At 44.3% G+C, this 16,968-nt stretch overlaps 1 protein-coding gene across 1 annotated transcript in view; it reads right to left on the reverse strand.

Annotated features, from left to right (window-relative positions):
* Positions 1-1,459: 1,459 nt before the first annotated feature.
* Fam124a (family with sequence similarity 124 member A) overlaps positions 1,460-16,968 on the reverse strand; it is a 57,174-nt gene continuing 41,665 nt past the window's right edge. The window contains exon 4 of the mRNA XM_046454288.2: positions 1,460-5,177. Coding sequence (XP_046310244.1) covers positions 4,371-5,177 — 807 coding nt within the window. The 3' untranslated portion in view covers positions 1,460-4,370. The remainder of the gene's footprint in view (positions 5,178-16,968) is intronic.

A 16,968-nucleotide genomic window follows, 5' to 3' on the forward strand; every position in this document is an offset into this window, starting at 1 on the left:
TAGTGGACCGTAATTATCAACACCTCTAAAACAGAAATTAAGTGTTAAGAAGAGGCAGTGTGCAGACACTACCATTTATATTTGTCTCTGTTATTCATTCAGAAAAACTGTCATTTAAATAGTCACTTCATAACTAGACCTCTATGCCCCAAGTTAGCAAAAACCTTTGGTAAAAGTTGGAAAAATACATATCATCTTTACACTTAGGTTCTTGATCCCTAACAAATTCATTGTGTAATAGTTAAGTGTGATAAAATGTGTTTCCCTTGAAAAATCCTTTTTCCCATGTGGACTTCTCATGCTGTTTTTTCAAGACTTTGAAGGATCTGAACAATTGCATTTCCTGAGGCTAGAGAAGTGGAACCTAACAAATGAGGCAGGGAGGGGGTGACTGTGTATGTGTCTGTCCAAACCAGGCCCATGGAGCATTGTGGCCCAGGACAGAGAAGAAGGTCACCCAGTGTTCAGCTATTCCCACTGCTCTCTTGAGATCCAGACTTGGGTCCACTGGCCAGACTGGTTGTCAATTCTGCTCTGAGGTTGTGCGACATACACAACCTTTATTTATTGTTTTCTTTTTTTGTGGTTCTGGGGTCAAACCCAGGCCTCATGCATGCTAGACCAGCACTCTTCCACTGAGCTACATCCCCAGCCCACCCACCATGGTCAGCTTTATTTTTCCTTAAGAACTCTCTTCAGAAATTCTGAGTCTACTCGGACAGATTGGAGAATCTGTGCATCTACAGAAAGTTGGGGGATAGGAAGATCTCTGCATTTCTCCTGATTTCTTAGGGCTAAAGGCAAACACGTGTTCAAGAGTTTTCCCAACTGGTCCCCTGGTTTTTCTGGGGACATGTCAGACAGTGTAGTCCAAAACTTCACTGGACATCCCTACTCTGGGGCCTAGGTGCTCAAGGGGCACCAACACTAGATCCAATTTGCTCTGCCAAATGTCACTTCTACTTTCTCAAAGGCTCATCCCTTGCTCCCATGGGTCCCTCTGATGTGTGTTTTTTTTTTTTTTTTTTTTTGTGGTACCAAGGATCAGACTTAGGGCCTCACTCATTCCAGGCAAGCACTCTGCCACTGAGCCACATCACTAGCCCTCTCTGATGCTCATTTTAACCAATTAAGGTGATCCAAATGATTTTTGTAGGGTTCCTCGGGTTGGTTGGGGACATATGAAAAACATTTGACCTTTAGAGAAGATACTGGGTGGCGCTTAGTGTAGGCTTAGGTGGGACCCTGAGAAGTAACTTGGAAACGAGGCAAATGAAGGATGGGATGTGAACTTGACCAGGGCACTTACCAACCTGGATTTCCTGGGTACGCTGGGGAGAAGTACAAGGCCAAGAAGAGATGGGGTTCCAGCAAGTGGCATAAAGCTAGGGCTGAAATGGAGACTTTCTACATTACAGAGCCTCGTTTAGGACAGAAATAACTTATTAGACAACCTCAATGTTTTTTAATTGAACACATTTACTGCACATCTACAGTATGCCAGCCTCTATTACAGGGATAGTACTCCAAGAGTAAGGATCCAGTGCTGTCAGGAGTGCTTTTGGATGGGGAAAATGCTGGTGGTACAGCCAGAAATGGAAGCCACAGTCTTCCATTTTTTTAAAACATGTGCCTTTCACTCTTCAGAGTGACTGCCACTTCCCGAGTACAGCACAGGCATGTGTGCGTGGAGTCTGTAATGGGCTTGTCTTCCCTTCCCTTCTCTCCTTGTGTTATGGGGGCATTTGCGAAGGGTGTCTTGGACATCTTTAGGGGTCACTCAGTTTGGTAGACTGGACCATGAGGAGGGTGGGGCACTGAGAAAGGGTGGGACCAGATAGCATGGGGTTGAGCTCTAAAGTAACCCCAGTGGGACAACCAGTGTTTTAAAATGGGGGAGCCACTAAAGATGAAGATGGGAGCCATCACTGGACAGCTGGTCCGCTTTTTTTTTGCCTCGTTAACTTTTGCTACCGAGGAGCTTCTCTCCCGTTCACTGGAGGTGATGTCATTGTCTCTAAGTTATCTTTTCTCTGCCATCTGATGTTAGCGTACTACTTTTCACCATCAGCTACGGACTTCACGTCATATTTCCAGGCAGGAGGTAGACTGGGAGTAGTTTTCTAGAAACTGGCTGTGCAGTAAGAAGCCCCTATTGTTCTACGTCCGGTGGTTCTGTAATCATTGGCTTGACCCGAGTAGCCCATTTTCTTGCTGTTACAACCCCCAGAAGCAGTGGGTGAAGACTTAGGTTCTTGCTGTTGACTGTGGCTAGAATCTTCAATCAACTGTAGGTAGGAGGCTAGCTCAGGGGTTGGCCAGCAGGGGTTGGCCAGCTACCACCGTTGAGTCAAATCTGGCCTATCACCTATCCTTGTAAATAAAGGTTTTTGTTGTTGTTGTTGTTGTTTGGTTCTAGGGATTGAACCCAGAGGGGCTTAACCATTGAGCCACATCCCCAGCCCTTTCTTTGTGTTTTATTTAGAGACAGGGTCTCCCTGAGTTGCTTAGGGCCTTGCTAAGTTGCCGCAGCTGGCTTTGAACTTGTGATCCTCTTGCCTTAGCCTCCAGAGCCACTGGGATGTAAATAAAGTTTTATTGCAACTCAGCCACTCAAGTTCATTTACATTTTATTTTTTATGTTACAATGGCAGCAGGTGCAACAGAGACTGAGAAGTTTAAAATCTGACAAAGTTTAAAATATTTACGATCTAGCCCTTTATCAGAAAAGTTTGCTTATTCTTGGTCCACAATTCAAAGAGACTACATTTTTGTTATTTACACTGGAGTAGAATATTACAAGTCGGAGACCTGGGAAGTCCAGGATGTCTGAGGCAGGATCTAAGGCTCTTGTTACGAGGACGGCAGGCCTGAGGCTGTGACTCGGTCTGATGGCAGGTAATGGCTGCCTGGAAGCCGGTATTGGGAAGGATTCTGAGGCTGTATCCGAATGGCATCTGGGTACTTCCAGGGAGATGAAATCGGTGCCATGAGTAACTTAGGCAAGGAGCACCCGGCTGGGAAATGAACAATGCAGATCCATGTTCTTCTTCCCCAAAGATAAACAGCATCCAGGGACAGCTTGGCATGGCCCAGGATGCTGGCACTTGGCATTGCTGAGGTTTGGAACTGTAAACATACCCTCACAGGGGGATTTAAATACCATTCACACTGTGACAGGAGCACACATCGGACAGGAAAAGCCAAGGTCGGGCGACAGCGCCAGCTTTAATTAAGGGTCTCCTGCACTTACCAAAGGCTAGTGGTGCACCAGTGTTTGTTCAGGACAACGTTTTGTATAGTTTCCCATTTGAGGGAGAGGGGCATTTTGTGCATCTGTGCAATCAAAATGCCAGCTAAAGTGTTCCAAACTAGTTAAAAATGAAAAACATAGAATGTGTGGCCACAAGTGCTTACTGGAGAAAGCAGTATAAAGTGTGGCTCCTGTTATTTAGATAAAGACATATATGTAGCCCTTAGATTGTGCTTTTTAAGTAAAAGACTAGTAAGCCCATTATACCTAATATCCTCTTATTCTTTAAAGTTAAGGAACAAGTCCTCCTCAATGATCCAAATCCACCCAGAGTGTTGTCTTCTGCGGCCCCTCATTCATTACTGTGAATGTGCTGTTGAAAAGGTATACAGGAATCTAGGTTTTTGGAACACAAATCACATTTTAAATGCACCAAGAGTCCATTAATCATGCTAAATTCTAACAAAACGCATTAGCTACTTTTGCATAAATCCAGATTTTCAGCTGTTGCGTGACTTCAAAGTGAGGCGTTCTGCAGTCTGATAGATGTTGATAGCTGTCTTATTAAGTTGACTTGTCCAAAATAATCAGGGCCACTGTTCCCTGGCAGTGTAAATAACTGGAGAACCCAATAAGGTGTGCATTCTCTTACTGTGAAATGATCTTTCATGCAAGTCCTTAGTATCTTTCCCACATTCAACATTTTGGCTTTAATTGTTTTTCTTTCACAGCATGAAAAATTGCCAGATCGACTCTGGCTGACTAGGTTTTCCTTTCATTTCAAATAATTATATGAAGCATTTAAATTGTATAAGGGCACTAAACCACGTATCAAACTGAGTAATCAAAAAATATATTTTATGACTGAAGTTGGTTGAGAATTTATTTGCATAAAAATGTCTCTATTTTCTCACTGAGTCCCTAGAAATGTACCACCTCTCAGCTATAAACAAGTGGCACGGCAAATGTGCTAATGATCCCCCTGAGATGGATAATGAAGTCCCAGGCTGACCTGGGGTGCAGGCCTGAAACACTGGTGTATACAGAGAGCAGAGGGGCGGGGGGGGAGGGACCTGAGTCTTGGTGTCAGCATTTGTATTTGGAAAACAAGAAACGTTCAGATGTAGAACTCCTCCATGTCGTTATCCCTAGGACCAGCCAACTCTGGGGGTGGTAACGCATCTTGGCCAGTCTGTGTGGCTTTGGGAGCATCACAAGAGGCCTTTGGGGATGGCTCTGTGAGTGAGGAGGCACTAGAAGCCGAGGGAGCAGAGACAGTTTTCACTGAGCATCTGGCAGACCTTTTGGTAAAGAAAGGGAGGGAAGCCCAGGAGGCCTCTGTGGTCACCCTGCTGACAGCAGGCAGCGGTCCTTCTCGGGGCCCCTTCCATGTTGACCAACGGCTGCTGCATTTTTCAGAGGGGAGGGAGGTTTCTGCAGTGCTGCAGAATCTACTGGGTGCAGAATACGCAGAGACTACGGACAGGTCAGAGGAAGAGAGTCGGAGGCCTGTGTCCACATCTGTCTCCTGGGCACCCTCTAAGTCATCGATGGAGAGGAGGTGGCTATGCCTACAGTTCGATACCCTGTGTTCTGGCGGATCTGTGTTTGAAAACCACTGTGGTTCAGCTGAGGAAGCTGGGGAGGGGCCTCCGGTGGGCAAACAAAACAAGGATTTGCTTCTCTGGAAAGACCAGGGGGCGCTGGGGGTGCTGCTGGTTTGCCTGGCAAATTCTTGCTGGTGCCCACTAGGCAGGCCTGTCTGGCCAGGCCCCAGGAAACGGTCGTTGTGCAAGGACGGTTGGCTGCCACTTGATGTATGGCTTGGTACAGTGGCGCTTGGTGAAGGAGTGGAGTGAGCTTTCTTCTCGGAGGAGCAGTGTGCTCTGCTGGGTTTGGGGAACTTCTTGTACACCCTGTGTGCCTGTGGGGGTCAGAGAGCACACCTTGTTAGTCAAGACAGGGATGCGCTGTGAAATGCAGCATGAAACACAATGTCTAATCATTGGAAACTTCCAGCGATGTCTCTGCAATACAGAATTACCAGAACTTTTGTTCTCCAGATTTGGAAGCAAAGACTAAGGCAGCAGAGCTCGGAGGAGCCTTAGGCAATAGATGCAGCTAGTCCTCTTCAAAATAGGAAATAATACCCCTTAAAGGACTCATGTGAAGTGCCCAACAAACTAGCAAAAAGAATAAGGGCCAGGCGGTACATGGGAATGGAGATAAGAATTACGACGAAATGCAGAAAGAGTGTGTGCAGGGCTCATGCTTCTCTCTGACCAAAACATCATCACGTGCTGCCCTGTAGACAGCATCTGGAAGTGATCAGGATGGGATGTGCACACTGACATGGGACTGGATTCCAGGACACAATGGGAGGGGTGGCTCATGGTTCAGGACAGTCACTCTGCCATGAGTGAGGTGCTACCAGGAGATAGATTACATTTATTTACTAGCTGTTAGGAAATAAATAATTCCTCCCTATATTTTTTCTTCAAGAACCTAGGTACAAGTTAGGAGAACTGCTAACTGCTGATGAATCCTGAGGATGTTCAGTTGGGCGAATACCTCACCCCTCCCTCCTATGGCGTATACCCCTCCCCCTGCCTCCACTGCAGCTTATAGGAACTTGCTTTTGCTGCACAGAACTGGGCACCTCTCTTCCAGGGCCCATTTCCACCTGCTCTGCTTCCCTGAAATTCCCCTTCTGGTCTGTGTCCAAGCCTACAGCCAACCTCATGATGCAGATTCCAATTAAATAATGGGTTGGAGGACAGAAGGTCTGGCTTTATTTAGTATAGAACCATCTGATTTATGAATCCCTGAAGTAACAAAAGTGTTCTGACTGCAGTTTTCTAGAAGGGCTATTTCCTTCTAGTGAATATTCAGCAGATTGAGATCACGGCCTTCACAGGAACCTGGTTTTCTCATGGAGGAAATTTAGCTCTGCTACAGGTAAAGGAGGAGAAAATACAATGAGAAACATTCTATTTTTGACCACATGAAATGTTACTTCATTGGAAGGGTCAAAGACAAAGAGACATAGTTGAGACAACAGAAATGTGATGGCAGATACCATAGGGGCACTGAGAGGGAGACCAAACCCACCCAGCAGAGGTGGCCTTGCAGGTGAGCCTTCGAAGGTGGGCAGCTGTGTTTCTAAAGCATAGCATGAGTAGAGAAGGTGCGTACCGGAGAGAGAAGCCAACGCAGCTGAGGCTGGGGGTTGGCAGGTAAATGAGGGGCCTGTTGAGGCAGCAACAGTTTGGTCTGGTTAGAGTCCATGAAAAGCGGTGTGTACAGTACTTGAAGGGTGCTTAGGCCTAGAAGCACTGATCAGGGGTTGGGGGCATGAGCCAGAGCAAGAGGGGACTCCAGAGAAGCAAGAGGAGCCAGTCATGACTCTTGAACCATATGGATCCCGAATCACAGGCAAATACAAGAAACCTGCACTTCAAATCCTCAAGGCTTTATAGCAAGATGGTGGCACACAGCTGGGTGGAGGAGAATGGGCTGGATAGAGATACTAGTGGAAACAGGAGTACTGCTTAGAAGGCATGCAGACGTCTTTGGTTTCTTAGACAAAAAAGCCACATTTGCAGTTGTTTGCATAAGGTTCTTCTCCATTGTGGAATCAGATGTTCAGTAAGTGCTATGAATTCTCTGCCTGGCTCTCCTGATCCTCTCTGCAATCCTCAGTCTCTGCATTGTTTGTATTTTTGTGTTTTGGTCCCCATATCTTGGTGATATTCACCCCTCCTTTCAGGCTCTGCTTGGCATATTGAAATTCCCAAGTCGTTCTACTAAGGGCAGTTTAAGAGGTAAAACACAAAGGGAATTAAGATTTCTGATAGTGTGAATTATGGATCCTTAAATAAGATGACGCAAAACGCTTTGAGGGCAAGTACTAGGCAAGGTGTGCGTCTTCTCACCCCACAGGCATGGTCACCATGTAACTTCAATTTGGAGCAGTTCCAGACTTTCTGGGCCTGGGAGCCTCACTGAATAAGTGATGGGAAGGTTTGGGCAGAGATGGGTCCTGCTAGGGTATGACCAGAGCTGGTCACTTTGTGCTCCATTGTCCCTGAGACTCCCAATCCAGCCCTGGGATGGTACTGTCCTGCTCCCTTTAATGCTCTGTCTTCTCTGCAAGGCTCTGGGCTCTGCAAGGGAGACCCTGCTCAGCACACACTTTGCCCAGTGGTGGGCACATAACAGGAGCATAAAATGGAGAGTCGCTTCTTTGTAACAGGGTAAGTAAGAAGCAGCCCCAGAAGCCCCAGAAGCAGCCCCAGGAGGTCACATCTGGGTAACTATTAGAGAGACAAACCAATTACCTCCATCATTGAGTCTGGCTGAATAAGAGAAAATAAAGGGTGAAGTTGTGGAGAGAAGGAAGTCCTTGGGGATAGAGGTGGCTTCTGAGGCAAAGGAGGGAGCAATGTTTATTAACTAAAATGTCTATTTTATTTTTCCCAAAGATCAATTCTCCTGGGCTTCCAGTGTCATTTTCTAATCCATAAATATGCGCTATCTTGTGACTTCCATCTTTAGTCTTATTAGAGATCATGCTCTTGGTGAGGATGCTAGCAGTCTGAATCTTTCATGAAAAAGAAAGCCTCTCTGGGTATTGCTTCTTGAAACCTAAAAGGTCAAGTTTCCCATGCTAGGGAATCTTTACCTTTTGTTGTCTAATAATGCTGTTTCTCTCTTTGCTAAAACCTGGCATGACCTTAAATTCTTTGCTTTGACATGTTCAAGACCCTGAAAGCTGTGACTCTGGAGAGACCTCTCCAGGTCCCTTCCTGGTGACAAGGTGACTTCCAGCTCTTGGGGGCTGCCTTCCTGAGCTCCTCCAAGGGATGAGCTCAGGAGGGCAGCATGGCCATGATATCAGCTCATAAATCTTTCCACTGCCAAGCACAGTGGCTTAAAAATTAGGCACGACTGGCAGAGGACAAATACCTGTGATATTTGTCCTAATTATGATCATTTAACAGAAACCCATCTGTCCTCTGTCTGTTTTTTTACTGCATGATGGAGACAGGTGTCCATAGGAACCTATATTCTACTGCTTGGAAGAGAGGTGGCCCCTGGTCTTTGTCACTGGGGAATGCCCACATGTACAGTGAAGGTGCCTGCTGGGTGGGTGGGATTTGGGGCTGGCGCCATGCTGTGGATAATGGTGGGCATTCTGGGGCAGCAGCTATAGGGAGGGAGACTCGGAGCCTCCCTCCCCCACCCCCATCTAGGTCCAGGGCTGATGCACCTGCTGGATTTGCCTGGAGCTGACCGGGGGGTATTCCCTGGCTCTGTCCAGTGGCAGCGGGGTGTCAATGTCTGCCAATGTGGTCTTCTCTGACCTCAAGATAACTGGCGTGTGGGAAGGATGGGGCTTCTTTAGATGCCATCTCCTGGCAGTGGCTTTGATTCCTGCCTCTTGTTTGCTTCAGCTGAGACACTAGAGGCTGAGAATGAATCACAGCAGATGTTTCCAGAGACTCTCCCCCAGTGGACCCTTCCACAGTGAAACAAGAACCTGTGTCCTCCTCACACTGAGAGATATTTAGGAATATGGAGAGAACACTGAGTTTGTAAAGGAGAAATGCCCCAGTTGGAACATGGAATGGAGGCTTGTGTACAATTCATGAACTGGACAAAGGAGCCCAAAGGGATAGAAAGAGACTATTAACCTAGTGAAGCTAGGGGCTAACAGTCGATTGGACCATGATCCTCTGGCTCAGTCACCAGATCCACAACCAAGAGACCACTACCGGATGGCCAGAGACGTTGGGACCTGCCACCTACATGCCAGACCAGACCCCCTAATGGGGAAATGCCATCTTGCTTAATATTTCCCAATCCCCAGGAAAGCCCAGCCCCTGAGGATCAGTCATATTCCAGCTAATTATGTACCCTAATAAACACTCAGACTTCAAGCCTGGCTGCGTGTCCTGCTCTTGAGATAGCCTACATTGTGCCCCAAGAACACTTATCGTTACCTCTTGCTGTCTAATGAAGCATTCTCTCTTTGCTAAAATAGGACATGTCCTTAAATTTATTTCTGTGACATGTTTAAGAACCTGCAGTTCTGAGTATAGGGCTTCTCTGCCTCTGGAGAGACCTCCTCGGGCCCCCTCGTGGTGACAACATGGCTTCCAGGGGCTGCCCTCCTGAGCTCCTCCCAGGGGCAATGGCCATGGCTGTGATGTTGGCCTAGCCGCCTCACTGGAAGCCAGAAGTTGTCTTCATTGCTATTTAAGGAACTTTCTCAAAACAAAAGGATAGCATTACATAAATTAATCTGCTTAGGGCAACCAGCCAGGAAGATCTGATTATGTTCCTTACATCACTAGAAAATTGGGATTCAGTGTAGGTCCTTGAACTTTCTCTGCAACTTTGAGCACCGGTAGTCTGAGGCTGGGGATGTGATGGGGTCTGCAGGGGCCCATTTAGCCAAAGCATCTTTCTCAAGGGTCCTGATGTCAAGAGGCTCATTCCTTGGCACATGGGTAGAATCATTTCTTCTCATATTCCTGGTAAAGGTGATTCTGCCTCTCCTCCAGGAACCCTGGCAGTGTCTCATGGCTTGTTCAAGGTCAAGGAGTTCTCCTTCTGCCTCACCCCTCCTCTTTCTAAGGCCATTTCCTGTTCTCTCCTTGGCAGAAATATGACTGATGGCACTGTCTGATGTCTAATGAGCCAGCAACGGACCTTTAACCCAAAGGAATGATAACAATCAGGGGCCATCTCTAGGAATTTGGTCAATGGGTTCACATGAGAAATCAGATTTTTTTGCTTTAAAGAAAAGCATCATATTTGCCTCTCCTTTCACTTTGCTGAGGAAACTGTCCAAGAAAGAAGCCTTTGTGGTTGTTTGAATGGTCAGCAGAAAGACAGGAGGAGGATTAGAGGTTTTCCTTTAAGGTAAACTTCAGGGAACAGAACCTGTACACATTTTGTAAAATCAGTGATGGTTTTAAATAGGAGATATGAAGATTGTCCAGGGATTCTTGGCAATTGTGGCTGGACTGTCCTCTGCCTACCCTCGCCTTGCCACCTTTGCCATTATGGAAATGGGAGGCTTTCCACAGTACCATCAGTTAGAGCAACATGCCAATTCCACTTGTCCTAGAATGGCAGGTGGCATAATTTAGGGCATAAGAAAAGTATTCTCTACATTGGTAAGATGGTAGCAGAGTGGTATTCACCCACCCCAACCGGCTTTCTGCCAAGAGTCCCAGAGCCTCTCTTGTTTCACACTGCAGCTCTCTAAGTGATCTTTCTAAAATCCAACCTCTCTGCAGAACTCACTCCTTGGTAGGATCGCCTAGACCTGCCCTACCTCTTCAGCCTGGGTCTTTCTGGAATCTTACCTATGTGCTCTGGCCACAGGTAACTATGTCATTTCCAAACACATCAGGTTCATTTATATCTCTGTGACTTTTTTATGGTGATCCCAATGTCGGTCTTCTCAGAGAACATCTGCCCATCTTCTGAGACAAAGTGCACGGTGATATTGTGGACTTTTATTTGGCCACACCCCCTCTTTTGGAGAGTAAATATGCACTTCTTCCTCTTGAGAGCATACCAAAAAATAGAACTTCTAGACATAGAGTGAGCATACTTTTAGCTTTAATAGATAGATGCTTTCAAATAGTGCCAGGCCAGGTATGATGATTTGCACTTGCAATCTCAGCAATTTGGGAGGCCGAGACAGGAGGATTGCCCATTTGAGGCCAGACTCTGCAACTTGGTGAGATCTTGCCTCAAATTAAAAACATAAAAAGAGTTGGGGATGTAGGTCAGTGGTAGAGCACCACTGGGTTCAATCCCCAGCACTACCAAAACACACAAAAAAAGCCACTTCCAAACCAATGATATCAACGTATAATTCTGCCCAGAACTGGTAAGCATTTCAGTTGTTTCACACTCTCAAGATTTGGTATTGTCAGTCTTTCTAATTTTAGCCATTCTGGTAGGTAATTTTTTTTTAATCATGGTCTTAATTTAATTTGCATTTCCCTAATGACTGATGACAAGGAGCATCTTTCTATGTTTCTTGGCCATCTGGATATCCTCTTTGGAGAAGTACCTGCTCTTTATACATATTCTGAATTCAATACCTCTTAACTATGTGCAATGCAAATACAATCGTCCAGTCTGTAGCTTACCTTTTTCTTCTCTTATTGGTTTCTTTTGGTGAACTAAATGAAGTAATTTGCCTTTTCTTCCTTTCAAGGTTGGCACTTGTTGAGCTGTTTTAAGAACTCTTGCTACACCATCTAGTAGCCCACCTGGGCTAAGGATGAAGGACCAAGGGGAAAAGTGCCCGGATCCCTGAGGTCTCTGGACTCATGTGGAGGAGAGAGAAATATACAGCTATTTTTTAAGCCATTAATTTTTAAGTCTCTCTCATTCTCTTTTAAATCTGAGCTTACAAATCACCTACAATAAATAAACATGACATTTTCCAGAAATGTACATTTATGGATTTGGAGGAACTGGGTTAATTGTGAGAACTTCATTTAGGGCAGGGGCTGTAGCTTAGTGGAGAGCACTTGCCTAGCACGAGTGAGGCACTGGATCCAAACCTCAACACCATATTAAAAAAAAATAAATTACATAAAGGTATTGTGTCCATCTACAACTAAAAATAAATTTAAAACAAAAACCATTTAGTGTTCTGAGGGTTTTAGAAGCTGGGTTAATTGACCTCTGGTACCTGCAATTAAATGTGTTAAAACAAATAAATATTCATATTTACGCATAACAGGTACTGAATAAATTCCTTCCAAATGAATTAAAGATCACATAAAAGACAAATTATAATAAAATATATGGCTTCTAAAAATATGGCTTCTAAAGGTGCTTGTTATCAAGGGAATTTTAAGGTGTAAAGTATAAATGTATACATACATATCATAAATCATAAGCACCACAGGTTTTGATTTCGATAGGAAAAAAACATCCTGAACACTGTGGTATTATGAACTATATCAATATCTAATAATAAAGATAAAATTTTCTAGTTAAGAAATACCTGAGGGGTGCTCAGGACCCACTTTGTTTAATATCAGGCATGGCTCTTAAGGAAAATGTGTGGCAAGTTCACAGGAGATACTAAGTAGAAAGAGACTGGGCACTTAGAAGAGCAAGGAGCCAACCAGGCTATCGATCTGATACACAGTATAGTAAAAAGCTTCCCATTGAAGAGGAACAACAGAGAAAATCAAGGTCGTGTCTGAGCATGGCGTCTGCAGCCAACAGATCTAATGACAGAATCTGTCAAACAGAAAGAGAAGATTTGAGAAAAAAACATGCCCAGATGTAAGTCTTTTTCTTTGTGTGAGGTCTGCATTTTCCTTTGCATTTTGTCACTATGATTTGTGACTAACGCTGCCCACTGGCTATAACACACAGGGCTAGACAGCGCCAATTTTTATATAAACAAAAGATCATGAGAATTTCATTAATATTATTGATTTTAAGAAATTTCAAAAGAAATATTCTTTGACACAGTTCAATGACCAGATTCTAGAAACAGCTGCCTGAAATGATAAGTAATAACTCAGGTCAAAAGCTCATTCTTTTTCTGAACAATAATCAAGAGAAAGGGGCTGTGGCTGTGGCTCAGTGGTAGAGTGCCTGCCTAGCATGTGTAAGGCACTGGGTTCAAACACCACATAAAGAAATAAAGAAAGATACTGTGTCCATCTACAACTAAAAATATTTTAAAAAATAAAAGGGTATTTTGGGTGTGAATATTCTAGATAAGGTCTTCTTCATTTTTGGTTGCTATTTCAGTGAGGGCATAATGCTAGTTTGTAGGATTGAACTTCAGCTAATTACCATATTCCGGGCCAAAGGATTTTATTTTTAAAGTTGAAAAACTTACACAAATATCTATCTGGGAGCTTGGTTGGAATCTTAGAGATTCAGTTTAACCCAAGGTTTCTCTGGCCCAGCACAACTGACATGGTAGGCTAGAGAGTTCTTCGCTGTGGAGGGCGAAGAACCAAAAAAGTGCCTCCAGATGTGTCCCCAGGAGGGAGAAAGGTGAAGACTCCCCAGAATGGGAATCACTGCTAACCTTTTGGGTTACGGAGACATGATGCCCTTGCATAAGCTCAGGGGTCAAAGTTCTATGGGAATGCCTCCTATTATTTTTTTAAATTTTATTTTTATAAACAGATACATAAACAGAGTTTTAAAAACCAAGTAGTTCTATGCAACTTCTACTGGGGGATAAAAAAGTTTCTACCCTTACTCCTGAGACTTATTTCTTCAAGTGCAATTGAGAGAACTCTAGGCAAGTGTTCAGTATCTGCACATATGGTAGCCACTAGCCTGCCAGATCTTCTTGAGGGGACTCCCTTAATCTCTTGCCAGGGCAGGTGCTCTCAAAGCCAGCCATGGAGAAGGCTGGGCTTCGGGGAGCACAGCGATCCCAGAAGTGTGATGCTGAATTGCACTTCTTCCTCCTGGGCTCAGCAAAGCGCTCCTCCCCTCGACTGTGCTTGGTATTCTTAGGTCTAGGTTGGCTGGTCCATTTTTACAGAGAATGAGCTTCATTCCACCATCTGATGAAATGAGGAAGAGGTGGCTGATCCTGGGTTCAACTGCTGTGTGTGTGTGTGTGTGTAATCCAATAAAACTTTATTACAAAATATGTGGCAATCTGGCTGATTCCATTGCTCTGTGTGTGTGTGTGTGTGTGTGTGTGTGTATGTGTGTATTCAATAAAACTTTATTGAAAAAATAGGTGGTGGGCCAGATTTGACTTGTGGACTTTGTTAACTCCTGTCAACTGTTTTTATACAAGCTTTTAAGCTAATGTTACAATTTCATCATGCCCTCGCCTATGCACCAATACTGCATCCCCTGGCCTGTCTCCTATTCGGCTTAGTCAGCTCCTTCTTGCTCTTTCTTAGAGCCATGGCAACACCAGTCCTGGTGCATGGAGTCTGGGCCATGCTGTGACTCACAATGATAAAGACAAGAGACAATCAGGGGTGCAGGAAGAAAGTATCAGTTTATAAACTGATAATACATAATACAATACTTTATAATACAAAGACAGTTTTAAAAACAAAGTAGTTCTATGAAACTTCTACTGGGGGATAAAAAGGTTCTCCCTTACCTTTGTGTCTTATTTTTTCCAACAATGCAGTTAAAAAAACTCTTGGCAATGATGGAAGTGTTAAGTATCTGCATACATGGTAGCCACTAGTCTGATAATTCTTCCTGAGGGGACTTCCTCAATCTCCTAATAGAGCAGGGATTCTTCAAGCATTCGGGGAGAAGGCTGAGCGAGTGGTAGCACAGTGATTTCCAAAGTAGGACCTCTTCTGATCTAGGGAGGAGGGAAGACATGCACTTCCCCAAACACCCTACTATCCTCACATGCCCCCAGCACTTCACATGGAACTGGAAGGAGGTCTGGTTCTACTGAACTGGGCCATCCTGCCTGCCTTTGAGAAGGAAGAGGCTGGTCTGGTGGGTGAGCTTCTCTGAAACTAAAGTGTGGGACACTTACATATTTTTTATTTTTTGGCCTAGACTCCAACCATTAATTCAGGGACAACTGAGCTGTCAAAAAGGGTCATCAAAACTCAAAGGTAGTACTACTGAAAGGCTGAGCCAGCTGACCGTAGAGAAGAGGATTCATACTCAAAACTCAGGTACCAACAAGAAGCTGACAATTCTTCCTGAGGGGACTTCCTCAATCTCCTAATAGAGCAGGTATTCTTCAAGCAGTCGGGGAGAAGGCTGAGCGAGTGGTAGCACAGTGATTCCCAAAGTAGGACCTTCAAAATCTATCCCTGGCCTTAACAAGTTTATATCAATGCTTTCGTGACATCTGGTCATCTCAGTCCCCTTCCTATCCTCAGCTGTGACCACTCCCATCATTTTTTGAATCCGTGAATATACATGTATTTGCCAGAAAAGACACTGGCAAAGAGAGCTCAAGACTGAGGTTGTCATGAAAACACACAAAAAGGAACAGAAATGAGAGCAGAATATACTCTGTGACATGAGCCAGTATCTTGCAATCCTGGTTACACCCAAGAATCATCTGGAAAGCTATGAAAAAATACCCCACTCCAGAGCAACCGAAATCAAACTCTGGGTGGGTCCCAGGCAGGTTAAGTTTAATGTCCAGACAGAACAGGGACTTCTGCTTTGGGCCAACTTTCTGATTTTTCCTTAGGCCTAGCCTCTCTCCTTCCTTTTGATTCCAGGGTCTATCCCTATTTTTATCACCACTGAAATTAGGATGTTTTGAATGACTACATATTTTTATGACTTTTATATTCTTCAGAACTTCTATTACAACCTTCCAGCTCTTCAAATCCGTGCTTCTGGAAGACTGTGAAGACTAAGATTCAGAAAACTATGCCTTGTGTAATTTGGGAGAGGCAAAGTCACCACATAGAAATATTTGTCTTGCCCCTACTATGTTAATTCATTTACTTTCTTCCCTCTTTTTATACAATTATTTTGGCTAAAGTATACTGACCTTGTCTTCCCAATTAACCTCTGTCTGGAAAATGATACAGATAATGGAAATTCCAGAGAACGAATTTCCACTGTGGTGTTTCCCTCTCAATAACTTTCTTTTTTTTACTTTGTTCTTATCTGCAAATCTGTTTCCATAACAAAACTTGCTTTTTAGCCTTGAATCCTCATCAGTTCTGACCATTTCTGTGGCTTCCAGAAGCTTGTTCTTGCAGTATTATCTGTTAACTCACTTAAAATGGAGAATGATTGAATACATTTGTAATGTGTATGCCAGAAACACAAGGCTGCCTGCATCAGAAGAGATCAACTAACTGCCCACGGAACAAAGGCCCAGGCTGAACAAAAGCTCCCTCCAGGCTTACTCAGAAAACAGGGACGTAATTGCCATTGTAGATTCTAAACAGTAAAGACAGACCTAATCTCTTCCATAAACCTTCTCAACTAGGGGAAGGTGTTGAGTGTTGAGACTGGTCTCTAATGACAATGCCTCTACTCAGTAAACAGAATTTGGGCCAGCAACTCAGAGTGTCCCAGGTTAATAAGAAGCATGCCAGGAATCTGTCAGGAACTCACTTTCACTGTTATTCACAAAGCAACAGTCCTCACTATGTTCTGATGTTCTCTCCTGGCTAAGAATTCTGTGTGGGCTTTCTAGGGTGGCAAAAAGCAAGTAAAAATATTAAGTAAAAACAGTTTTAGAAATCCATTTTTGAAGTGACTACTCTTCAAGACACAGATGCACAAACAGGAGGACCCAAAGACAAGGGACAACTCAACACATGTTCAGTGATGTCCATGAACTAAGCATCTTCACCAAGGACGGGTGGGATGTGAGTATCTTTGTAATGTGAATGTTATAAATGGTGAGTTATCTCAGGTTTACATTTTCAGATAGAGTGACAACCTGACATGTGGTCAGTTGGCCATCTGTCTGAAGTATCAACCACTTTAACCTAGTGTGGACATGAGGCCTAGAGAACAAATCTGAATCTGGGGTCCCTACTTCAAATTAGGCCCACCCTGGAGGTGCAGAAGATCTTCAAGAGGCCAGATCCCTATTTCCACAGAATATGAGAGAGCCCAGGTATAGCAGGATCTCTCTGGGAATATTGTAGATTAGAATGGGCTCCCAGAACTGTTTTACCAATCCTTAACTTTCCCTGTTCAGTAATCGGGTCCTTGGAACT

Source organism: Marmota monax, unplaced genomic scaffold (assembly GCF_021218885.2).
Source record: "Marmota monax isolate L192 unplaced genomic scaffold, Marmota_monax_Labrador192_F-V1.1 WCK01_AAM20220418_F8-fsc00011, whole genome shotgun sequence".
Taxonomy (NCBI): domain Eukaryota; kingdom Metazoa; phylum Chordata; class Mammalia; order Rodentia; family Sciuridae; genus Marmota; species Marmota monax.